This window comes from Corvus kubaryi, unplaced genomic scaffold (genome assembly GCF_017639235.1).
Source record: "Corvus kubaryi isolate FWS band 111438036 unplaced genomic scaffold, C.kubaryi_AGA036_p1.0 37266, whole genome shotgun sequence".
Lineage (NCBI taxonomy): Eukaryota > Metazoa > Chordata > Aves > Passeriformes > Corvidae > Corvus > Corvus kubaryi.
Window position 1 is genome coordinate 1,611,756 of NW_024581081.1, and position 27,927 is coordinate 1,639,682.

At 36.8% G+C, this 27,927-nt stretch overlaps 1 protein-coding gene across 2 annotated transcripts in view; it reads right to left on the reverse strand.

Annotated features, from left to right (window-relative positions):
- PRKN (parkin RBR E3 ubiquitin protein ligase) overlaps nt 1–27,927 on the reverse strand; it is a 693,755-nt gene that overhangs the window by 371,161 nt on the left and 294,667 nt on the right. The window contains exon 5 of one of the 2 annotated variants that reach the window (XM_042025060.1): nt 10,323–10,406. The exons of the other annotated variant lie outside the window; for it this stretch is intronic. Within the exon in view, the coding sequence (XP_041880994.1) occupies nt 10,323–10,406 (84 nt within the window). The remainder of the gene's footprint in view (nt 1–10,322; nt 10,407–27,927) is intronic. 2 annotated transcript variants of the gene reach the window in all.

Sequence of the window (27,927 nt, forward strand, 5' to 3'; positions counted from 1 at the left end):
TTCAATAACAGTATTTGCCACATGTGAACGAAGAAATTGTGTTCTTGCATTATAAATGCTGCCTGACATTTGAGGAGAGACTCCTCTGTAACCATACTGTACCCTAACAAAATCACCTTCATCTGATTAGATTGCTGATAGATGATTGCAAGAACATGTTGCATGCTTGAGTGGAAATCCAAGGCTTCAATCATCAGCAATGGATTTGCAACAGCTGCAGACAGTAACATACTATTTAAATGTCACGTGCAGTGAGAAACAAAAGATTCAGTCAAAGTGTTACTGAAATCCATTTAATTACAAAAAACTATCCCTGAACACATTAGACACATTGACACAGTACATGCAAAAATATGTATCAAACAAGCTTCATTTGAAAGAAAATGTGGGTCTGGTTTGTGAAATAAGTGATGGAGTAAACAGAATGTTAGGGTTTGGAACTGACTCCACTGGGTCTTCTTGAGTTTATTTTTCCTCTGGTTTTAATATAATCCTGTTTTGTCCATGGCTTTCAATTATTGATTCCCAATTCAGTTCAGGTCCCTGAATGACTGCATGTTTCCTACAACTCAAATAGACAAACACATGAATGGTATAATGGCCTCCAAATAATATGTGGAAACAACTTCTTGGTCAACATCCAACAAAAAATACAGTAACTGTAACACTGCTCTCACTGCTTGGCTCAAGACTATATAACGGCAAAAGCACATCACGCCAGTGGCAGTCTCTCACACCCCCTGCCCGTGGCAGCAGAATACAACACAGTAAATTTGGATTCCACTTGCCTATTGTGTTCATGCTAGGTGTAACTAAGACTTGGGACGGATGGATATAATCTAGGTAATTTTTTTCAATTTACATACGAGAAATATATTGGTTATATTTATCCTTTATATCTCAATCTGATGATAACCAGCTTCCATTAGAGAAGTGTTCTGGTTACACAAATTTCACCACACGAAATCATAGAGCAGTCCATCCAACCTAATATCTTCTTTTTAGTAGAAAGTTAGCAGTAGATACCTAGAATGTGTGCTAAAAATTTAAGTATCATTGTGTAATGGGCACAGGAATCTCCCTGTGGTTGATTTGAACATCACAATAACAGGAAAAGAACACTGCATCAGGTCAAAATAGGATGTTATAATCAAACAATATTAAGTCTTTATGACAGCCACACAGCGTGAGTACGGAATAAGTTCCTTGCTACAGCGCATCATCAGAATATTTTTCAGACATTTTTAGAAGCAAAGTACTTTGAAAACATTAAAGGTGCTGTCATGGGTTAGCAAGCATAGTCCCAGAAGGGATGTCCTTGCTAAGGGGTGCTTACAGCTTCCTCTGTGACCTAACAGAACCCATCAGCTGGCCAGTTTGAATATGGACAATTCTTTAAGCCACTTAAAGTTGTGACTGCCTCTGTGATCCACACTTAAGAATAGAAACATCCCCCCGCCCATCTCTGTCTCATTTCTGTGCTGGGACAGGTGGCTGCGGGTCCCGTGCAGGGGCCAGCGGGCCCAGCCGGGCCGGGCCACGGCCATCCTGGAGCTGATGGGCCCTGTTCCACCTGTGGAACCCCCCCACAGCCCTGCTGTGGGCAGCCGGGCAGCTCCCCCCTCCCCTGTGGCCAAGCTTCAGCTGAAGCTGCACCGCTGTCTGGCAAAGATCATGTGACGAACAGCAATAAGCTTCATTCCAGCTGCAAGGCCGAGGTGAGATTAACCCTTTTAGTGCTGTGAAGAGCTGAAAACCTGAGGGAAGAGAAAGAGGAGATGCTTAAAGCTGAAATTCTGTTGTAAAGCTGTGATATATCAGAGAATCCCGTTGTAATTTCATGAAGGCATGGGAGGTGGAGCTTTCAACTTGTACTTGTGAGCAAAAGCACCTGCGCTGAGATAGGCAGATGCTGACGCAGCTGTAATTTCATGAGAAGTTTGGACAGGGAGAGATGGAAGCGATGAGGACTTTTGCTCCAAATGGGAAAGGAGAAAACCTCAGTTCCTAGAGATGCTCCCAGAGATGGTCCTAAAGATGAAGATGAGGAAGACCCTTTGCTCCCAGGGAAGGAGAAGGGCCTCTGTTCTTAGAGATGAAATGCTCCCAGAGATGGGTGAAGAGAACTTTTGTTTCTGAACGGCTCAACCTTAAAATTGTACCCCAAAAAACTTCAAGAGTGGACCCTCGAAAGCAGTTGTGGGAAAAGCTGCAAGTTGGGGGCAAGGGACTCGCATGCAAGCAGAGAGACCTCTTCTTAAATGGACTGAACAAGGTTATTTGGAAGTGGGTGGCTGTCTCGTTGTGATAATGTGTTCATAGCATGGGCAAGAGAGACTCCTCTTCCTAAATGGACTGAACAAGGTTATTATGGAAGTGGTAAACAGACTGAACATCTCAAGGGTTGTCTTTTTACATTGTCAGTGGGAGAAGGGAGGAAGGTGGGGGGAGGAGAAGTGGTCTGAAGATGTGGTATAATTTTTTTTTCTTCTTTTAGGTCTGTTAATAAACTTCTTTATGTTCTCTCAGTTTTGGTGCCTGCTTTGCATTTCTCCTAATTCTTATCTCACAGAAGGTAAACAGTAACGAGTATTTTGGACCAAACCACTACAGGTGCACTTACATTCAGTTTTGGTTTGCAAATACCAAATCTTCCTTTTAGCACAGTCAAAGGAATTATTACAAGAGCTGCAAATGATCTAGGATTTGGTCAGATGAACACAAGCTGTGCTCTGCTCACTTTCTATAACATCAGACCCTTGATACCGACTGTCTCAAGGAGGATATAGAAACTGTCATTTACAAAAATTCACTTCCTCTTCAGTGAAACAAGGGGCATCCAAAAATTTGAAGAAAAGCTGTTGGCTTGTTAGTATTCAGCTATCAGTCTTTACAAAGTTCTCACTGATTCCTACCAAAAGACAAACTTTCAACTCACCTGAAACTGCCTCTTATCAAATGATGAAGCCTCTACACTATCTGAAAAATTTTTCAAGAACTCTATCACTAAAGAAAATGCAAAGTTCTGTTCAAAACAACTGCTTACTTTTAAAAGGCAGTTGTGAAGGGAAATGAAAACATAGCAGCTGAGCACAATCACAAATTGCTCATATAAGACAGAATAAAACACTGAAAGCCCGCTTAATGCTCATGTTTTCAAGATAAAGTTTTCTGCAACTGAACTACAGATACAAAAATAAAATGAGCAACAAAGGCGGTGGTGGCGTTTTTTATTCTTTATTTGACAGTGTTAATAACTGAAGACCAACACCTAAAAGAGGAGAGGATTTGCTTGAAAAAAGCATTATAATCTTCAACATTTTTTGTTTGATCTTTTACAAAATGATGGCATTTCCACACATGTAAATAAAAATGATGGTATCAATACAGGAAAGATGAGCTTAATTTCCTGAGACCATTCAGCACAGAGCAAAAATTACTGACTCCCTTTGGGTTTGCCAGAATGTGTATGAAAATTTCAGCTCAGAAAAACTATTTTTAGTTATTGGTGACATGAGAAAACTGATAAACAGTTCCAAAGACCTGGCTTGTCTCAGTTTTAAGACTTTTATGGTGAAAAAAAAAGTATATAATATATATAATTAACCAATCTAAACAATACCTGTTATGTTTGCTAATAATGGGTTTTGATACAGAGACTGTGGCCCACAAAAAAAATCCAATCTATTGTAGAAATATTGTATTTACACTGATGAGGAGTGAATAAGTATTCACTTCATTTAAAAAAAAAAAAAGGAGGATAGATCTTGACTATAAAAGCTTTAGCTTCTATTTCCAAGATAAATAATTTAGCTTTTTGTCCCTATATAGAATTAATTCTATTTTATAATTCAGTTTTTCACCTATCATTGATTTTTCTGAACTGAGAAGTAGAATAACAGAATTTCTTTATAAAGGAAAAATTGATCTACTCCAGAATGAGGTTACTTTGAGAATACCTGTAAAAAAAAGATCTAATTATGGTTTCCTAAAGAAGAATCTGAAAAGAAGTGTAGAGGTGACATAATTTGGAAAAAGAATCTCAAAGAACCTTAAAAATGTTTAAATACTATGGAAAGCCAACAGCTGTGTGTCTTTCTCCATAATCAAGCATTTGAAGTAAATATTTTTAATCTCTAATTGCTATTAAGTATGTAAATTTAAAGGCCTAACCAAAGTCAGCGTAATACAATCGCAGCACTTTCACAGGTTACTCCAAAGTCCCAAGGTGTTGTTTTCAGTACTGCTCCCCTCTTCTTTCCTCCTCAGAAATGCACTGATGGCTAAAACACCCCCACCCACACCTCGAGAGGATTTAAAATAGAGGGAAACAACCACATCATGTCATCGTTTAGGGCAGCTTTATATGAGGTAATCTAGGCAATTATCAGCATGGAAACCTGACACCAGCCCTACATACAATACATAGCTAATATGGTGCTTGATTAATAAAAGAGGGATGTGTAATTAACGCCAATCAATGAGGATTTATGGTAACTAGACTATCAAACTAACCTGACACTTTTATGAGATTACAAATTTAGTGGAACATCATAATAGTGATGTGGGAATTTACCCAGATTTATGTGTGGCATTTGATACAGCACTGACATTTTGATTAAGAAACTAGAACACTGTGAGATCAATGTTAGAGACATTTAACTGATATGTTTCAAAATGTAATTTCCCACAGCAAATCATCCAATGTTTTTCAAGGTGACTTGCAGTGATCATCTCCTAGCCCTATGCTATTCAAAACATTTCTTAATGATCTGGATGAAGGCACAAAGTAATTACTCATAAATATTACAAATGGCCCAAAATCTGAGAGAGTGGAAACAGTGAAATCTTAAAGTCACTGACAAAGCCACATAAACAGCTTATCTGAGATCAAAAACATGATATGGCATTTTAAAACAGCCAGAAATGAAGCCACAAATTAAAGAAAAGGCTCAGGACAACCATATTCTCTCTACAACTCCCTGAAAAGATCTTGAAGCCAGGTGGGGGTCAGCCTCTTCTCCCAGGCAACCAGTGACAGGACAAGGGGGCACAGCCTCAAGCTGTGCCAGGGGCAGTTCAAGTAGGACATTGGGAAGACTTTCTTCACAGAAAGGGCTGTCAAGCATTGGAACACTTCATTATGGCACTTAGTGCTACAGTCTGGTTGACAAGGTGCTGATTGGTCAAAGGTTAGACTTCATGATCTTGGAAGTCTTTTCCAACTTAAATCATTCTGTGATAAGAATCCTTGTATCAATTTAATATTTCTGAAGTAAGATTATCTGGTATTTTAATTAGCACTACTACTCCATCATACTCACTGTGATTTTTTTTTAATAGAATATATTACCTGAACCATTCTCTAATGCATAAGGCAAACTAACGTGGACAGCAATGAAATAAATGAAAAATGCAAAGTAAAGAGGCTTCTTGGTATTAAGAAACATCCCAGAATCTAAAAAAATTACTCATAGTAATATTATGACATTGAAAATATTATAGTATCTCCAGGGACAGACAGACATAATTCCTTTAACAATAATCATTGTACACAAAGAACAATGAATAAATAATATAGCAATGTATCAATACCTTCCTATAATGAGGTGATAGTTCTTTACTACATTCATATTTTGATAACATCATTAAATTTACTACTTTGCTCATGATACTTTAAGTACTACAGGATTTATTTCTTTTCTCAACTGAAACTGAGTTCTGAGCTAATCAAAGCAAAATGAGATGAAAAATGAAACATATTTCATCTGAACAGTGATATTTGAAATGTATAGCTTTGGATGCTTGAAAGAAAAAAAATCATTTGGTAAGCTGCATGTTTAAAGCATACAAACTGAACACTATTTTCTTGATTTCTTAGTCCAGCCTATTTCAGATGAGCACAGGCTCCCTATGGAACAGACTATGAAAAGAACAGATAATATTGCTGTCCTCAGTGCTAAACCTAATGACAATAAACAAGCAGGGAAGGAAAAATATGAGAAATGTTCAAAAATATAAATATCATAAAAAATAAAATTGCAAGATCAGAAAAACACAGGAGGAATGGGAATAATAATAGGAAAAGCTACATAATTAAAAAAGCAAACATGCTTCCTATGGTAAACTCTTTGCTCTCAAACATACCCTACAAGAGTGAGACTACTGTACAGTGGAACCAGACTAAAATCACATATAATGACCGATACTAAAAAAAGCGACCAAACTTGGAATATAAATCTTTACTCTGGACAAGGGAGACTGCTATAGAGCTTGATTAGAAGGGTGTACTGATATTTAAGAAAATAGAGATGCTTCCAAAAGTTCACATAAGTCCTGTTGATTCTTTTAGAAATGGTTTGTTGAAGGCTAGCATGTTTCAGTAACTGGAGCAGAGACAAAAATGCTTTTCAGTTACGATGAGAGACAGCTGATGCAGTCTTCATCAGGAACAAAGAATTCAAGGTAACAGTAGTGAGATATATCAAAGTGGAAGAGAAGTACATTTATATTTCCATTAAAGTGATTTTCATTTTTCCTTATTCCCAATACCTTAAGCCATGTCTGACCTATAATCCTCTTTAACCCTTTAATTATTCCTGAGATTTTCAAATCTACAGCAACTCTTTTTGCACATCAATTGAGAATCTCAAGAACACATACAGAACAGTAATACTTTTTCCACAGGTTTCTAAAGTTCAAAAACATTTGCCCTACAATTTGCCTTGGGGACATGGAAATGTCTTTCAGAAACCAATGCATGTTCACTGGAATGAGGAACTAATGTGGAGCTTATTCCTATGAAATCATCACTCCAGTGGTTAGCTCTGTCTCCTAAGAAAACGGACGTTATTTCTGTGGCTCTTGATGACTTTTAAAAAACATGAGCCTACAAAGAGAAAGGAAATGTAATAGCATGTTTATATACAGAAGGAGAAAAAGTCCTCAATCAGAAATTCACTTCAATGGACAATAACCAGAAAGTGTTCTGCATTTTAGAGAACTGTGGAAGTCTAACAAGAACACTCCTTCAGTAATATTTCATTTGAATAAGGAAAGGCTAAATACTTTAGTATCACATATATTCTGATCACCTGTAACGATGAGCATGAATCCACAAAAATTATATCAGAAATACCCTTGGGACCTGTTTCAGTGGTGGGCTTGGCAGCGCCAGGTTAAGAGTTGGACTTGGTGATCTTAAGGGTCTTAAATGATTCTATGGTTCTAAGCAGTAACAAAATTATGCTCATATAAGAAGATCATCTGGAAATTCACAGAACCACACCTATTTCCAAGCACACCTGCACAGCTACATACAGTGTTTCTGGCTGAAAGTGTTTTGAGACAGACACCAAAAGTACAAGGTTATCTCTCATTTAATGAATGGTCCTAATTTGTGAAACAGCTTGAAAGATTAATTTAACCCTCATTTAAAACAGCTAAAGTTGACTCTTCCATTTTCTAATTAATATAATTAAAGTTTGTTATAAAAGTGACGTGAGTGTTTTACAATTGCAGCAACATGAGTGTTCATACCAGCTTCATCTTTTTGAAGCTGTAGAAGTTTGGAGTGATTCTGATAGACTGTAAATAATGTGAAAAAACCCCACACTGATCTCTGCTTGGGAGCATATCGGAGCACATACCAAATCACAGTGCACTTAACATCAAGATAATCATTATATCTTCTACAAATCATTTATAAATTTTATTTAACTGAACTGAAATTTGATTTCCATTGTTTACTGATATTGCCAATTATTCTATTTACATTCTTGCAACCAGAAGAATTAAAGTCTGTAATTCTGTCAAGAGACTAATTTCATACAAAAATACATACGAACTAGTATTTTGGAGGAAAACACATTACCTTGTGTTTTTGTATGTTGCAAATTGGTGCTTATGGAAATTGAAAACTGATGAAAACCCATATTTTAAATGAAACATGTCTTGGGGGAGAAATAACGGAGGAATTTTTTTTTTCCTTAAACAGCAGTATTTGCAGTTTGTTGATAACTTTCAACTAACAGCCTTAAAGCTTCTTCATTGCACATCACTGTAAAGAAGCATGCACACTGTGCAGCTATTTAAGAGAGACAAAACTGTACAAACTTTGTCATAACAATTCAAAAATGAATATTTAATGATAAAATGTGCCTTAATCTTCCAAAGATTGTAACAGGCAAGAAAAGCCTAGAGGTTTCAACCCATGATTTAGTTAAGGTTATTTTTATTCTGTTCCACACAGTTAGACTATTTTACCAGAGCAGAAAAGAATGGCAAATCCTTGGAAACACATCTGTAGGATCTCTGTTATTTCCTACTTGGAGCAAGACACAAAACAAAAGACTTAGTAATTTAAGCTTTTGAACTGGAAGATTTCCCAGAAAGTAAAGATGTGTTTTCACAATGATTGAGGCTGAGGAAAAGAATCCATCCCAAAACATAAGAAAGATGTCTTTCAGCAACCAGAGGACCTCAACAAGCCATCACTTCAAATATCTGATGCAGGATTACTGAATAGGTAAGTAAAAAAATAAGTTAAATGCATTTAATTGCTTAATTTTTCTTGACTAGATTGATATTGCTGGAAATTCTGGTTGAAGAATCATAAAAATTAGGAGCATTCTTGCACCTCAGTCTAGTTCAGTTCTAACACTATTGAATAGAGTGGTTTGTAGCTGATAAAGGGAAAATGTGTCAGTTTGGAAATAAAGGAATAGCACACTTCTGCAGTAACAGCCTCATGCCTGTAGTTCATGTGGTCTGAAGCCACATTAGCCACATGTCTGTCTAACATAGGGTATCTTCTGAAATTTGTTCAGTGATACCTTACTGAAAGATAATACTGATCCTTGGCTCTGCTAGGTATGCAACTTGCCAGAGGCATTGACAACTGGAGTAATGGGGCTTAGTTGACTGGATATTGGTTGTTTGCCACAGCATCAGATTTTAGTTTTATGGTCAGTGTTTTTTTCTTCTCTCTCCATAAAAATGGTATTTTGCCTCTGCTTTTAAAAAATAAGAATTGATTCAATGAGAGAATGGGTTATAGCTCAGGAGGCAGGGCTGCCAAAAGTGTCATTATTTCAGACCTTTTTCACAAATATACTGGATAACAAAAGCTGTAAATTGGCAGCTGCAAGTCAGTCAGGTACATTCTGCCAATAGGTGACAAAACTGGGAATTGTACTGCCCAGAGAACAGCATTTGAATGTCTAACACCTGCCACTTTCAAGGTCATGGTCTTTGTGGGTCCCTTCCAGCCCAGGACATTCTGTGATTCCTGGGTGACTGAGCCACTGCTACAAGGTGCACACCAAGAAGCAGAAGCCCAAAGGCTGCCAGACCTCAGTTTCTGTTGGCTGTGCATGGACTCAGCCATAAATCCCATGCTATTAAAACAATCATTTGGTATCTAAAGTTAGATAAAAATATTTCCTGACACCATTTGTGACCAAGCATAGGAGACACCTATGGAACTGTATGGACACACCACTTCACACCTGTCTTGCTAGGGAAGACAAAGAGAAGGTTACACGAGAGCAGGTGAGCGACTCTAGAAAAAGCCATTTGTGGAGCCCCAATCTGCAAATCATTAATGAATAGAATCCTTTCATACACAGAAAATTTGAGTTTACCTTTAAAATCTCTGTCGTGAAGGAACACACAAATTAGGCTTTTTCCTGAGAATGAATTACCTCTAAGACATCTTTAGTATTAAATGCTGTAAATATCTAATGCATGAGAAGATATAAGTATACATAAATAATGTTTTGAAAAATCTTCATTAAGAATTTGAGATATCTATGCTCCTTCTTACTCAGTCTTTTTATTGTTGTCACTTCAAGAAACAAAGGAAGCAACAGCAAGAAGACGTGGGAGAAAAACTATTATCAGTGTGAAGAACCTGCTCCTGTGGACAAAGCCCAACAAGCAAGTTCTGATGTGCAAGATGATGGAAATTTGAAGGTTTCAAGGCAAAGATATACACAATAATTATAAAACAAGCACTGACAGAAACATTTAAGTATTACATCCTGCATTTAACCTATGCATACTCAAAAATTTATGAGTTTTACTTCAGTGCAAAAGATGAAATAAAATCATTTCCTCCTTCATTCCAAATAGCAACTGACCAAAGTTCCTCTCTTTTACAAGACATCAGAGGTATATTATCTGATACTGAACAGCTCTTTTGAAGTGTACCCTATGTGTCACTTCACATTCATTACTGAAATTCTAACATGGTTAGAATTGTTACAAAGAATTAGTCTTATAAGTGCCACAGTACTTGGAGAAATATGACAAAATCTTACCGCTACATTTCCATTGCACCCTCGGGACTGGCAAACACCTTTTATTCTGTTGGGAATAAGCACATCATCCCAACAAGATGGGCCCTTCAAAATAAAACCAAAGCATATAAAGATTACAATTTACTTCAGAAATAAACATATAAAATTTGATATTGTGCTGCTTTTCCTACCTGTATTTCTTTTAGGTTTTAGCTAGACAGTTTTATCATGATTACACTGAAAGAGATCATCCAGGTTATATAACAACATTCACCAGTAAAGCTCAGGCATGGACAGGACATGTGGTCCCTCCACCCTAAGGTCAGTGTTGGCTCTACATAAAGCCTTTACTAAACTGTAATACAACATAATGAAAGTGTTAAGTGAGAACTGTTATTAGATTTCTGGATATTTACATTAGCTCCCATATTTATCAGTCATTAGTAAAGAAACTTAAAAATCCCCCAACCCCTTCCCCAACAAAACAATATAAAAACCCAGAAAAAAAAAGGTCAGAAAATCCTTATCAAATTTTGCGATGACTTTTTGAATATAAACAGTTTACTTATGAGTATAGTAAAAACCGGAAAAAATAAAGATTGCAAATCATCATTATCAATATTTCACAACTGCAAAATAATTGGTTAACAGGATAATCTATCAAAGAAGAAAATTTATATATATATAGCATCTATAGGAACATTTATAACCATATTTTGCATCACAAAAAAACTTGGCGCTCATATGTGTTCTCTTTTTATATTAATTTCATACCAAGTAATATTTAATTCACAGATGATAAAATTAATCTGAGCAACAAATATGAAGCTTACAGGTATCCACATACATGGTAGAAATAAACAACTAGGGTATCAAAAATGAAAGTATTTGGTACTTGGATTACTCAGTGTTTGGTATAAAGTCACTGCCCAGGAAATAACAGAAAATCTTTATCCAGAAGAGAAATTATGGCAGTCAAGACATTAACCACATTAGTGAAATTAGTGACTACTTAAAACAGTTTAATTACAAAATGATCCAGTGTCACATCTAGATCCATATCCTTTTAACTCTGTATGAGGCATTTCTTCAGCATAGTGTAGGCACAGCTGAAATGATTTTCAAATTATCTTAGTAGTGCAAACTTAGTTATAAAAGGTTGATCCAGCCTATCTGGAAAGTTGAGTAAAACAGCTTAGTCTTCACTGAGCTCTGCTCTCTACTGTCATCCACCTGAAGTGCTGGCATTTGAGGTGATACCATGAAGAGGTAGGTTAAAAAAAAGAACTTGGACACACGTAAGTTGAATTGCAGGCAGACACAGGGGTGACCAATCAAGGTTTTGAGTGCTTGGGTGAACACAGCTGCAGTGAAGTCAGTATAAAGTAATAATTCTTGAAATTGGCAGGGAGAGGGGGAACTGCCGTGATTTGATCATTTAAAACATTGAAAAAATAAAGTTTGCCATCAACTATTCCAGTGAATTTTTGACCTCTCATGAAGTTTTAGCATTCCTGAAATTTTGCAGGAAGAACAGTAAGGCCACCTTCAGATGTTGCACAAAGAACTACTTCCTGTTAGTTGCTTTCAACTCAGTCGTTGAAAGTTTTATTTGATGCGCCACCCCCCCCCCCCCCCATTTACTTATTTTTCCCCATGCCATCAAAGATTGTGCAGATCTCTAACATTCCTTCCACAGCAGTTTACTTTTCAGGAAGGAAAGTAATCTGCCTTCCCATTTCTCATACAGATGCCATTCCTTATCTTTTACGCTCTTGGTAGCTTTTCCAGCTCTATCCTTTTGGAATATGAGGAACATCACACAGTACACATGACTTATGTGTTGGACCAGTGAATAGGAAGATGATGTCTATGAATTTGTTCAAGTCCTCCTAAATAATTATTAAAATGTTATTTACTTTGCTGATGGTTACTAAGCACCAAGGCAGCATTTTGGTGGAGTTATCTCTCAGAGCTCCTAGATCTCATTTCTATATGTAATAGCTGTCTCACAATCCATCACATATATGTAAAATTTGGAGGGTTTTTTTCAGTGCACATCACTTAATTGTGACATACATTGAATTTCACTTGCCACTTCAACAGCAGTTGAAATGTCATCCTAAGGTCCACAGAGAGGCTTCTTTCTAGTAGATACTTTCTACGTTCTTCCCATATTGAACCCATCTATTTGCTTCCAAGGATGAACCAGCTATATACCCATGCATTTCTTTTCTGTGGCTGAAACACAGATTTAGAAGAAGCATAAAGATTTTAGTTATAGGCTAGCTGTGTTGAAATTAGTTAGAATAGGAAGGAATTTGGGCCCAGCTAGAGTTAATTAAAATAGTTAAGAGAGCTGGACCTGAAATGGGTTTTAAGATGTTAGTAACTGATTTCCAAATAACTGATGATCTGTCATTTGTATGTTTGTTTAGCTGCGCTTAGAATGAGGAATAGAAACATTGATAAGTTGGTGTAGGGAACAAGGACAATTACCAATCTCCTCCCTTGGTGGGAACCCGTTCAAAAGTCACGCAAGAGGAAACTTGGAGCTCACTAAAGTAATTAGGATTGTTAAAGTTCAGAAAGGCAAAAAGGTCAAAATGAGGAAGATGAGTTACTTCATCTTTTTTGGGACCACTGACCCAATTCAAGACCACCAACTCAATTCAAAACACACACTACGCATGCTCAATGACATTTAAGCTCATTTCCATACGAAGCAGAGAATGGGACGTGTTAATGTTATGAATATGCATTTGTATTTTGGATATTCATAATTTTTGCAAATAAAAAGCTTTGTGTTTGCTTGGATCGGGGCCCTGCGTCTTAGGGAGCTATCCCACACAGTGCCTGGCGCCAAATAAAACATACACTTTCTAACTCTAAACTGTTAGAGAGTTTTTGTCCGTCTCAGTTGGATATCGATATTAGATCGATATTCATATTTTGGTAAATCATGGCAATCACCTGATGGATCTGCACATTTTCTGCTTCTGTTATAGTTTAAATGGACTCAGCAACAGTTTTTTCTGCTGTTTGCAAGTTAGAAACTTAAGGGCTTTTGCTTGCCTAATTGCATTTTTATATTTAAGGTGCTGGAATTATGGTTTTTTTTTGGCTTTCTAGTAGTTTACAGTTATCACTGTTAAAGACCAGGTCTGCATTACTAACATTATAAACCAGATCCTCCTTAGGTACTCCATCTCTTGGAGGTTCTTTGATCAACTTTTCCATAACATAACCTGATGGCATCCAGAAGTTTACTCCTGGGATCATGATTTGACTTGATACTTACATAATTTACACAAAAGCAATTTAAATATCCAGTTATGATAGTTATTCCTACACTTTCAAGCTTTTGCTTTTTCCCAGCATGTTAGGCTTGCTATCATTGTGTGGTCACAAGGTTGTTAAAGGGAGTCATATTTTTTTCCCTTTTGAGGCCTGGAATTTCAATCCATAGGGATAACATCTAACTCACTGACTTGTTAAAGATAACCAAGACTAACAAGTTAATATTTGCTTAACATCTGTCCCTCCTCCTTCATACTCATATTTATTAACATACATTTTTTAACATATTTATTTTTCCAAATGAGAGGAATTCAATAGGTTTTTTTTAGCTTTGGATAATCCTTACATAATTTCCATTTGGGAAGAGGATACTAGGAAAAAAAAAAGGATAAGAAATAAGAAGCAAGTGTGCTTTATAAAACTTGGGATCTATGAAGGGATGGGGATATGGGAGAACACTAATTTGAATAAAAAAACCCCAGAAACATATTTACTCAAACCCCAAGCAAAGCCCTTTTTTTCCTCTGGTACTGGTAACGTGGGACACTGATTTTTTCTGTTACTTCATCCTTGTGTGATTAATAGGAGACTCTTGAAGTTAATGATGCTACACCAGCATATACACAAAAAATAGTCACACCAAGATACACACCAAGATAATTTAAAAGAGTCTCATAGAAGCAGTTCCACAGGTATGTTATCAACTCTGGTACTAATTATCTTGATTTTATAAGAAGAAAATATTTCAAACTAAACTTCTTAGAGGAATTAATATTTTACTTCACTGAAGTGATTTCAGGTGAAAACTTCCCAAGTATTCATTAGTTTGCAGGTCCAGGTATATAATCACAAAAATGCAAGAAGGCACAATAATTCTCCAGCTAAGAAAAAACCCCAAAATCTCCACAGGATCATTTATAAGGTTGAGATTCTAGAAATATGCATTTTTAAAAGAAACCAAAATAGGGATGAATTGATACAATGTTGACTACCATTAGAATTTAACCACTACAACTAGCACTATATCAGGTTCAAATATGCTTAGTATGAGAATATTTTATTAACAGTAACAACAATAATAGGAATTTTGCAGTCACCTTTTAAGTTCTTATCTCCAAGGGAAAGCTAGTGTGCTACACGGCATGGTATGAACTTAGAGTGCTCTCCCTCTCTGCAATAATTTCCTCATGACATTTCTCACACACACAAGAGTACTTTGCACACAAAGCAGCTCACTGTTTGAAATAAAAATGTCACCTTCCACTAAAGGCATGCTAAAAGCATATACACAGGGAACTAGGATGAGAGTCCCACACTATCAGCAACTATCACCAGTTCACTCACACTGTAGCTAACAACTTCCTATTTTTTCCTTCATGAAAACCCCCACCATATTTGTCACTTCTTTAACTCTTATGACGGGCATAAAATCCAAAACTCAAATGTGCTTAAGTCTTTTGGTAACATTAATCAGACCCACCTTTAAGTCAACAGTTGTTTCTATTTTTCTGTTCTAGCAAAACTTAGATCAAGTTCTTAAGGCATAAGAAGACATTAAGCCAGCAGGAATTATAGACTGACAGAACATAATAGGTTTCAGCCTGTTTGGCATTGATGAGCGGAGATTAAAAAAAGTAAAAAAACAATAAACCCCAATCAACCAGAGACCCCTATTCTACACCTCATTTTCCAAATTAGTAAGGGGAAAAATCTCCTTTTCCACATCTGTTCTTGGCATTCTTCAGAGCCATATTTTATTATTAATGCTAACCTAACACACTTTCAAAAGATTCAGTGTGCTTGAAAATTTTACTTTTCCACCTTCAAAACAAAAACAGAAGAAAAGACACTTGTCCTTGAAAAACACTGTGCATTCAAAATGTTAATGTTTCTGTAGCGACAGTACTACTAAATGTCATTGCTATAATTACGTCAAAATACAATTAGGAATTCTGGCAAGATAAACACTTTGAAATGCAATTTTTGTATCGTTCTTTCTTGAGTCTAAGAAAAGCCTGTCAACCTGCAGGCCAGCCAATCACTTGTGGTGTTATAACTCTGCAGGCTGTAGTGTTTGTAATTATTAGTTCGCATTAATCAAGAACATACTGTGAGAGGAACAAAGCCTTCTGATTGCGAGATTAAAGCAACTGCCCCTCTTGTACCCAGCCAAATGGCTCACAAAGAAAGCTGTGCATTAAAATAAACACATCAGAGAAGACTTTTCCGGTGTATAAATGGGAAAATGACAGAACAAAGAAAGAAATAGAAAGAACAGCACTGAAGAGAAAAAAATCATATCAAATGTACTTGAGTATTTCCCTAATAACTAGGTATGGAAATTTCTGTGCTTTGGGCATATGGCAGTCGCTGCTTCCCTTTTTGAGGGAAAGACAGGAAAAAAAAGTTGGCAAATGGTATATTAAGCTTGAAGTGAAACTCCTATGCAGTATATGACAAACAGGGAGGACTGAGGTGGTTTTTTTCAATGTATGAGGAAAGAACTGGAAGTCTGTCTACATTCCACCAGTATATTGTACTGATGCCCAGTGCAGAGGGCAGTACAGTACACTCTATTGTCAGGGTCTTTTTATCCTGTAGCCAAGATACAATTCTGTATTGTAGAACCAAAACTGAATTTTCATCAAGAACCTCTTAAAAAAAAAAAAAAAAAATTCCTCCAAACCAGAAATAACATCTAGAGATCTTGGATGACAAATTATTCAAAATGTGGTTACTGACAGAACTGTTGACCTCTGAAGTCAGGGAAAGGTCAGAAGCAGAGGTCAGCAATAGAAACCAGTGAGTCATCAAAGACTCTGAATCACTTAAAAGGCTGAAAACTATCCATGTATTCAATGCTTTGTATTTTCCCTGCTTTATCTTCTCCCCCAGTGAACAATACGCAGCAGAATATCATTAAAACACATCTTTCTACCTGCTATGATCTACATGAGAGACATAAATCATTAAAATGTTGAGCAAATGACCCAACCAAGGAAAAAATATTAATGCAGAAGGATTCTTAAAGTTATGTAAGAAATAACTTCAGGTCTTGAGAGGATTTAAAAATCAGCATACAAGACACTGGAAAAGTGCTAAATCTGATGCAAACCATGCTAACATTCAAGCTCCTCTGCAAAGTTATGGCTACTGACTTGTCTGTGTGAGAGCATTTGAAGAGCTAAACATTTATGGGGACCCCTTGGCATGATTTTGGCATTTTGAGAGAGTAAGACAGAAAAAGTGTCCCAAAATTAATTAAAACTAATTAAAAATGTATTTCCTTTTTGCCAATCTAACAGCAGTATCCACACCAAGCTACCACATTTCACTGCTTCCAAAGTCAGTATAAATGGACTACTCTGCCTCACAGACACAGTAGGAGCCAAGATGTACCCTAATGGTAAGGATGCATCTCTCCTATGAGAAAAGGCTTAGAGAATTGGGTTTTTTCAGCCTGGAGAAACGAAGACTTATGGATGATCTAATTACAGCCTTTCAGCATCTGAAGGGAGCCTACAGGAAAGATGGACGGGAACTTTTTACAAGACAGTTGACTTCTTACAATGTATTGACAGGACATGGGGGAATGGCTTCAAGCTGAGAGTAGGTTTAGATTCAGCACAAGGAAAAAATTCCTTACTGGGAGGGTGGTGAGGCACTGGTAAAGGTTGTCCAAAGAAGCTGTGGATGCCCCTGCCCTGGAAATGTTCAAGGCTGGGTTGGAAGGGGCACTGAACAACCTGGTCTAGTGGAAGGTATCCTAGCCCATGGCAGAGGGCCTAAATAACGTTTAAGGTCCCTTCCAACCCAAATAATTCTACGATTTCTACTAAATGCTTAAATATCATACAGATAGTATTATTTTCTTCCTAAGTAAAACTATGAACCACAGCATCCAATCTAGCACAAAATGTATTTCTCCAGATTCCCAAAGCCCAGCCGAACAGCATCCATCATGAGAGAGAGAAGATAAAAATAGTTTATAAAAGAAATTATTATTGAATTAGCCAGGAAGTTCTTGCTAGCCTTTTACGGGTGTTCTACTTAAAACTTGAAAATTAGTTATCGTAGATACTCTATTGAAGGGAAAAACTAAGATTGGCAACTTTCATGATTAAAATCATCTGCTTAGCCACAAAGCTTATCTCAAAGGCAAAGGTAAATAAAGTTTACCCACAACTTATGCAGATCTACAAAGACCATTTGTAGCAGAGAAAGATTAATTTTTGTTCCAAAGTATGTATTTTTTTAAATATTTCTGACACGACTGATAGCAACTGACTAGCACATGGGCACATTACTGCAGGTGAAGCTAACCAATTTACTGTGGACCGACTTTGACATGGAATCTTCCATACAGCAAAGAACACAGTATAGGAAAAGACTACTAAATTAGTCCTGGGGTGGTTATAAAGAAGTTTGGGAGATAGGACTGGTAGGACTGGAGTTAACTGCTTAATCTAAACAGCATATTAAAGAACCCATCAGAAGGAATGTTTTGCGTATTATTGACTTAGGTTATTAGACCAAATCAATAAAGCACATGGATAGCTTTATTTATATGTGAAATAATACTGAAGTAGAGTCAATCACATGCTTTAAGTCTTTGTGCGGATTCAACCTACTGGTTTGATTTATAGTGGGATCTTAGAGATAAAATTTTCCTTTAAGAGTGACCAGCTTAATTATTAAATTGACAATTTTATGTCAATAGTTATAACTCTTCCAAAATTAAGTAGCTGACAATTAGCTGAACTGCTTGCAGATGTGCAGTTATGAACATTTCCTGCATGATAGTTATTTCAAATGAAACACGAGAGGATCACATCTGTAACTGAAAATGTAGGTAAGTATAGTAAAAATAATTTCCATCATATTGTTTTACCCATCATTGCTTTTTATTTCTTATCACAGATTGCTTTGTTAAAAAAAAAAAAAAAAAAAAAAAGAAAAGAAAACACATTAATGAGATGCTTTAAAAAAAGTTCTGGTCTTTCTTTTCTTTTGTACTCTTTATAGTGCAGGGATTTACAAGAGTCATCCTACTGGATTTCAAATAAATAATGAAGGCTCATACAAAGACACCTAAGACAAAGGTCTGCAGATTCATCTCTTCACTGACAATATTTTGTAACATGCATTGTGTTGCCAGCACAAACGCTTTCTTATACAAGCAAAAAAAATATTCAAAATGTGCATTTAAACATTTATTTTGGTTGGTCCTTCCCAGTAAAAAGGGGCAAAAAGAGAATAAAGATAATTCAAATACAACAACTGCAGCTGAAAAATTGAACTAAGTCCTGCTGCTGCTCTAAACTTCAGTCTTGAATGAGAGAAATAGAACAGTAAGAAGAGGTGGATGTAAAGCCTCCTAAACCAAAAAACCAAACTTCATTCAAACAACCTGTCAGAATAATGATTTCTTATCTACAAATGTTCTGTCTAGATGGCATTAAACACTTTTTCAAGACTGAAAGAAGAAAAGAACTGGAGAAAACACCTGTAATTGTCTAAACATGCCATGTACTTACTGTGCCCATTGAAATTATAACATTAAAAAGATAGAATAAAATCCACAGTGACAAGTGTTAACACCAGCAGATCTCAGTGAGGTCAGAGTAACCAGGAACAGACTAAAGCCCTCTGGCTTCAGTTGCTGTTTCTGCTGTGGTGAGTTTTCATGCAGGGCTTCTTCCACAGGGAAGCGGGCAGATGACAGGGAGCTAATGGACAGGAGAAATCAAGACTTCTAAGACCCATCCCTCTTCTCTCTCCAGCTGGGATGTGCTCACAGTCATTTGAGCCACAACTGTCAACATACAAAAAATAGTATGTTTTGAGGACTTTTGGCTGGGATCAGAAAGTCCAAAAGGCTGTTTTTTTCTCTACCCAAAATGCTCCTCCTGCTCCTATGCTTTCCCCTCCCAAATCACAGTTACAAGCTGTAAAAACTGACAGAACATGGATTCAATTTACTGTGTGCCTCAGCTTTTTCTGAAGTGGCAGCTGCCCACAGCACTTGGATTTTGTCCTGCAGGACTTTCAGGGCAGTGAAGAGCAGCCCAGCACCACTGGGTGCTCCATGCAGGGTGAGAGGGGGATGCTGGGGCCTGGTCAGGGCCCTTGGGGCACCGACAGACTTGGCACAACTTTAAAAGAGAAGTGATTAGCACAAGGATAGATTATCAGTAACCTACAAGTCAGAGAGCTCCAGAGGAGTGTCAGCCACTCAGAGGTTAAGCACTTTCAGGATCAGGCAGCAAACCCTCATGTCTTTCAGCTCTCCAGAAGTGGGTGGCAGCGTTAAAATTCAGTAAAGATATTTTAAATTCAGTACGAAAACATACTGCTGATTCTGGAAGTCACAATAAACCGGGATTACACTGAATTTTCTATTTCTTAAGGCAAATCAGAACAGAGTAGGTGAAGAAATATTTTCTGTGTGAAGGTGTTTTTCTACCAGTTACAACTACAATTTCATGTCAAACATGAAAGCATTTAATCTAAAAGTTTTGAGCTACAGAAATGTTTAAGAAACTTCACACATTTCAGGCAGAGAAGATGATGCCAGTCCTGCAATTTGGATACATCATAAGTTACATCTGCACGGGAAATATATGGACTAAATGAAGTAGTACACAAAAATAAAAAATCTTCGCTAAGTCAATATACAAGTCAAGGTCAGCAGGTAACATATTGCTAATAATGCCAACTAGACACCTTATAATTCAAACTAATATGAGCTGAAGTTAAACAAAGGCAATAAACCAAAGATGTAAAATAAAAATCCAAGCCTCATGAATATTCCACAGGAATAATTTAATCCAGATGTGATAATTATATGTCAGATCATTCAATTAATTTTTTTTTTTTTGACAAGGATTAAAAAACTAAAAATCTTTTGTCAGAGAGACAAAGGTAGAGCATTTCCAGTGCAGGCGATACCCGGAGAAGCCCTTAGCCCATCGATTCACTTCTGTAAGTTAGACAACATGTCCACTGACAACCGTCCATTCAACTATCTGGGCTATGGTAAATCCACATGGAATGGATAATGCCCTTAGTTAAATATTCCTGCCATTTACTTTCCTTCTCTGAGCTGTCATTTACTGCTTCCTTACTTCTGCTCTTTTTATTTTGTCCAAAGGGTCTCTCTCCCATTGCTGTGGAAAGACACACAAACACCCCCCAAGGCTAATACATACATCTTAAAAAAACTCCAACTAATCAACCACAAAACCAAAAAAAGCCCAAAACACTAAACAAACAAACAAAAAAACCCCACACCCACCCCAGAATGCATTACACATTTTTACTAAGAATAAATTTCTCAACTAAAGCTAAAGGGCCACTAGCAAGAGATTTGCTTCATAAGGTGTTCAAACATTTTCTCGCTTACTGCGGTTATATAAAACTGTAAAAATCAAGATTACATGCTACAGTAGCTGAGGAAAATAGATTGCTATATCCTCCATTTTTGATTTTACACATAATCAGAAACCCCAAAAGACAAAACCATATCCATTTCAGCAGGAATATTTCCATGTTCCAAAAGGAAAGGTTATAGGATATCAAAGATTATTTTCTAAAAAGGAAAACAACTAAACAAAAAAATAATCTTAATTTTTTTTCTGAATCTACAATTACTGTGAACTTTACATATGCACTACCATATTCACAAACAAAAATATCCTTATTTTAGCTATTAAGAAATACAGGCAACCGTCCATCAAGTGCATTATTCAGATTCACTGGAGAACCATTTAAGATTATGTTGCATGCATGGTGTTTTTAGTATTTGGTTTTTTCCCCTAAAACATGGTCTTGCTAACACACATAAAGAAAAGATGATTCTTGAAGCATTTGACATGAGAACATAACTAGTGTTAAAGAATTAAGGTTGTACCAGTCAGTTCAGGATCTTGCCTCTGCTATCAAGATACTTAATATGCTGGAAGTTGAATCATGGCAGTTCAGTAGGTTGCAAGGGACCTTTTAAGGCCATCTACTCCAACCTCCCTGCAATAAGCAGTGACAACTTCAACTAGATCAGGTTGCCCAGAGCCCCATCCAATCTCACCATGAATGTTGCCAGGGATGGGGCATCCACTGCCTCTCTGGCAGGCTGTTCCAGTGTCTCACAACTCACATTGTAGAAAACACCTTCCTTAGTTCCAGTCTAAGTGTACCTTCCCTTCCAGGTAAAACCACTACCCTTGCCCTGTCACAACAGGCCTTACTAAAAAGTCTGTCCACATCCTTCTTATAAGCCCCCTTTAAGTACTGAAAGGGCCACAACCCTGTCTCCCTGGAGCCTTCACTTCTTCAGGCTGAACAACCTCAACTGTCTCAGCCTGTCCTTCAAGAAGAGGTGGCTCCAGACCTCACACAATTTTTTTCGTATAACCATAACCATGTAAGAGAGATCTATCCCTATAATCTAGTATCAAATTTTCCAACTTTTTCTTCTCCTAAAGCAGTGTTTTAAAAAACAGCTCAGTCTTTTTTTTCCACTTCATCTCTCTCTTTGCATGAATCTTGAATTATTTTGAATTATTCCTGACTTATTTTCTACACATTGGCACAACTGGAAAATACATTAAGCCCATCTTTATGGTTTTCACAAAAATCACCAAAAAGGTGAACAGACTCAGGTGAAAGCGGCATTTGAAATTAACTCTCCCATTTTCTAACAGAAGCTCTTGAGGCCCCTGCAAAACAGTAAAGGGTGTCCCAACACCTGAATTTTGTAAGAATTTTGTCTAGTTTGTGCGTACAAGGTGATCTCTGTGGATGTCTTGCTGGATAAGCCTTTGAAGGATATTAAACTGGAGAAATGCCTCATTTCTTTACACCTGCTCTGAATCATTTATATAGTTCTAGGAGCTGATTTTCTTAAATAAGAGGAATTTGAGGCATAAGCATTAAATTTCCCTGTGCTCCAGTGTTCTGAAGAGACACCCACAAGGCTTAAAGGGCAACATAGCAGGACACCACTAGGATAACTCCACCCCACACCCACTCTTTCAGGATCATCCATGCTTTTCTAGGTTTAACTTTTCATTTCTTCCACACAATAGAGGACATTACATATAGATATATAGAGAATACACTTGGCTATAAAATGATTAACTCTCTAGACAAAGATGGTACATCTGAAGTCATTTCACAAGCATTAAAAAGTATAGAAATAACTTATTTTAAAAGGTGACTGCTATCAGGATATTTTGAAATGCATAATTCAGGACAGATCAGCTAGAAGCTACATAAAACATGATTTAATTTCACAGTGAAGTTCAGATTCCCCCTGAATTCTGAACAGCCTGAGTAAAGGACTTCAGTTTTGTAGACAAGATATCTGTATTTCATTTACAAAGGTTATGACTTGCATTCAAATTACTGAATCCATTTCAGGCTAAGACCACATGTAAAACCAAATACCCTAATCATTTCAGAAAAGATTAGGCCCTCAGACATAAAATCAGGGTACTTCTACACTGACATGACAGTCATTTCAAACTTATTTGCATTTCTACAGACTTTAATACATTTTATTCTGAAGACAGAGTTCCCTTTTATTGCAATCTCTTTCAGAATCTCTTTTGTCATATGGAAGAAAACAGATACATTATTTAAATGTTTGACATTTCATAATAACATTTTAACAATCACTGTGATGTTTTCCTTGCTTATGGCTCAGTGTAAACCATGACAACAAATAAAATTGATTAACTAGAATTAATATTATGATTAGTTCACAGTTCAGTGCCTGTGGCAGTGGCTTAATCAGTACTTTTTATTTATTTGTCATCACCAGGCTTAGCTATAACAAATTCAGTTATGATAATGAAAAGGATCTAGAACTGGCATGTTAATCAGAACACAGATGTACATAGGAGTACAGTATATATTATTAAACCAGGTAGAACTTCCTCAAATATACATACACACACAAGCACAACTGTTCTTTGTATCTGTGTTCTGCCATTCCAGGTCTCACATATTTCTCTGAGATTCAGTCCCTATATGAGGAACAAGGTGTTCATCTTTCTTTCAAGTTTTGGTCTGGTCTGAACAGACACTATCTGCAGAGCAACTAATAGCCCAGAACTGCAACTCTGTAAACAAGATAATTATAATTTAAGGCAGTGCCTTCTCTTCACAAAGATAAGGCATATGTAAACCCATCACCTTTACAGAGTACAGATGCTACACAAGAAATCTTGGTGGATTATCTCCTCCTTGCAAAAATTGATACTAGATACTACACAGTGAACAACTCTGATGAAAACAAAAAGGGTCAAATACATTGAACCTGTTTTGGATAAAAGGGAAATCAAGTATATTCGTCATCTTCATACAACTTTTTTACCTTCATCCCTCAATTTATGAGGTCTTTACTTATCTATACCTAGAATTTAGAAAAAAAGCTACAAAAAGGATGCCACACAAAGTTGGGGTCTTGGTGGGGGGAGGGTTGGTAAGGGGAGCAACAAATTAAAAAAGGATCTAATGTCTCTTCTCATAGCTTCACTGATGTGGAACGCCAGTAAGAGTCAAAAAGCAGTAAAATAGTACATAGTAAATAAAAAGAACCCTGATATACACTAGTAAAAGCGCTATTTTACACATCAGTGTTATGCTACCCTCCTTTTAATTCATGCCCATGTTCTTCCATTAAGACCATTTGAAAATTTCCAAATTATCAAAAGGTCACAAGTTTTCCCTCTTATACAATTTCTATAATTTTTCACAGTGATGGAACACCAAAGAAACGTTCTGAACTTATTGTGCATTTACACAATACATTTAGACCTGAAAAAAAAACAAAACAAACAACTCCAAAACAATTCACACCTTAAAATTCTAAGCAAAATAAAGAACACACACTCACACTCTCCAGTTCCTGAGCTGTTACTTGCTAAATTCTTCCAAGCTTCCCCAGGCAGAAAAATACTTTTGAAAATAAGCCTTATTCTCTAGAGCATTGATGCTCCCACCACATGGACTATAGATGGACATTAATGCATGATAACTATTCGTAAGCATTTAATTACACTGTGCAAACATCCATGCGCTTCACTGGACAAATTCCCATCAGGTATAACTCCTTTGAGATAAAGGGTCGCAAAAGCAAAGAACAAAATCCTATTACAAACAGGAAAGACAAGACTGCCATTTTGTAGTAATCAAATAATTGTTTTAGAGAAAGTGTTTGTAGCCCAGTATCTAACAGGAATAGCTGGGATTTGAAAAAAGAGGGTTCTGTTCAGAGTTCTCACTTGCCTACTGAGTGGCTGTAGGAATGGCACTTTCTCTCTTGGCCCACCATTTTCTAAACCATGATATAGTAATTTTCTTCATATTGCCTCAGAGCTATTAAGAAACCTTCACTTTTAAATTTACCAGAACTTATAATAATTTAAAACTAAACTAAAAAAAGTTATTAATAAGAGCATTGATTTAAAAATAAAAGTTATTACAGCAATGAAACTTTGAAGCACTTCTACTGGCTCTTGTTATAAAATTATATTTTCCAATGAAATCAGAAAAAGGACTTGTTCTCTACTCAGATCTTTAAAAAATTCCTTAATCAGTATTCTCTGGTACTTTAGCTTTTAATTTTATTTCTCTTCAGTAGACTTAGAGATTGTATTTCCTATTACGCTAGGGGAAACTGCTTCCTTTTAAGCTCAGAAAAACAAGCTGTTGTCTTTTTACAATCATGGTTTGCAATTAACTTCTCATCTTTAATGTAAGCATAGAATTAATCCATCGGTGCATTGTCACTTTTTTCTAATTATGCTATATGATCACAGAAAATACACTACATTACAAAAAATATGCACATGTTGGTGAGTCTCCATGCATCCACTATTTTAAAGCATTTCCTTGGAAAGCCTTCTCAAGGTGGGAGGGGGAATAACAGCAGCAACAACAAAAGGGAAAACAGCCCTTAATAGCTCATTTATAGATATCTTATGTTTTCCATTATAGCAATCACCATTATCTCACATTGATATGCATACTCCAGCTATATTCAGCCTTGTCTCATTCGTTATGAAAGCAATGACCTTTCAAACACTTTCCTAGCCTTTCTTTAAAAGAAATAACCACAAACATGCATGTGAGTGTCAGTGAAGTGGAAAATTAGCCTTTTGAAACAAGTAAACCATCCTCCCCACCATATTAAGGAAACTGTAGGACTGAACAACAACAACAAGCATGCTGAGCCATGTAAGGCTGATTTTACTGTGCACGCTCCTAAAAAAAAGTCCTTGACATTGTGAATGTTTGTCTTGTGCAGAGGTCCCAGAGCCAAACCTCCATCTGGAAGAGATTTGAACTACCATCCAGAGGCATTTCAGGATCCAAACCAAAAGGTTTACAGCATTACAATCCAGTTAATTCTATTGCTTCTAATTCCAGCTGGACTTAAAGTCTTATCGTTGCACTCCAGGCCTTCAGATACAGCCTATCACGGTGACACCAATTCCCAGAGAATTCAACTCCATGACCCAAGTGAGATTAAATCCCTCCAGATAGCCCAAGTAAATGGTTCATAACTTGTTTCTGTCACTTTCACTAATGCCTTTGTACTGTGAAAGAAAACAGCAAAGGTGTAAATATCTACAAATTATTAACTGCACTTTTTCCTCTTGACTCCTATCAGCAATTCCAGTTGTCTGTTTCCTGCTGAGAATATCACAGATATTTACTGGCTGAACTTTCTCTTTAAATACTGCACTAATCAGCTACTGAATATTTGTACTTTATACCTGAGTAGTGCTATTTTTGACTAAACACACACAAACACAGAAATATAAATAAATAGAGAAACACCAAGGAGAAGAGGAGATATATCTTTGATGTTAATTGGACTTAAACTCCCTCAAGTCAGGTAATCCCGCAGCACACTTTGTGTTAAGTATTTTCACCCAAAAGAAAGCAGATTAAACTGAAAGGGAGCATTTTGAGATGTGATATATTTAGTTTTTATTTATCAGGACACATTTATTTTAATGAACTGAAGACACTATTCCCAAATATTCCTTTAGGACAAAGAAAAGAAAAAGATAATTATCTTCTTAAAATACTGTGGATTAATTATGAGACATTCCTGTGCAAACCAAAGCCTGAATAAAAACCTACAGCGCAAACCTGGATGGTACTCAGAGACAGCTGTTGTCAAACAAAGGTATATTTTTTACTCCATGTTTTTCTTTTGTTTGGTTTTTGTTTTCCCAGAAAAGGACTTTGGAGGTGTACAAGAAGAAGGAAATAAGGAAAGAGTAAGTAAGAGGAATTGCTTCCCAAAGCAATCTCCAGAATTAGAAATATGTTCCAATACATTTTTAAAGATTCCAGTAGGGGGGAAAAAAAAAAAAATCAGAAACATTCAAGTGTCTGGATTTTGTAATTCCAGGCTTATGAAGTTCTATCTGTCCAGAGCACTGCAGAGAAACGGGTAAGACAAAAAAAACTCCCAAAAAACAAAACCAAAAACCCACAAACAAACAAAAACCCCACACTTACCAGAAACACACCTCTTTTCTTTCCAGGATAACAGAGGGACCCTAAAAGCCTTTGGACACAGTAGATATCCACCATCAAACTTTTGTCCTTGCACAACACTAAGAAAGGTCCCCCTCAGTACTTCTTTCAGCAATTTCTCTTTAAGTCTGGGGCAGAACACAGACTCAGGAGCACCACATAAACTGGTGAGCAGGATTATCACTAGCAGCTGTATATCAGATACAGCTGAACTCCCAAATCAGAAGGGTGACTGCCAGCTGGGGGCATTGGTCAGTGATAGGGCTGTTGGTGGACCCTTCCGAGTGCTCAAACTACAGGACAAAGGCTTGGCCCTGTGTGCTGCGAAAGCACCTGGATTCACTTGCAGACTAGGCAGAAGAAGTCATCTAGGCTAATGCAGGGAAAAGCTGAGGCAATCAAGAGCTGGGGACAGGAGTTGAGGACTCTGCAAATGCCAATGGCTACACTTAGGTCACATCCTTGCTGGTGGAGAACAGGGAACATGGGCAAAGTATGCGTTGGTTAGTCACATCTGTATTTTTAATAAGATACTGGGGGGCTGCCAGCATTACTGCTGGGGAGATGTGCACAAAAATTCTTTCCTGGTAGTAAGTCCAGACAACACTACATCCTCAACTGTTCTCTGGGTGCTCCCACCTAAATTGGTTGAAGCACTTACATGAAAATTACTCAGAATTAAAAAACGCAAAGGAAGCACTTTCTGTTTAACAGTTAAAGCAGTCAAGGAAGCTGAAACTCTCTGTTTATGGCTCATTTAAGTACC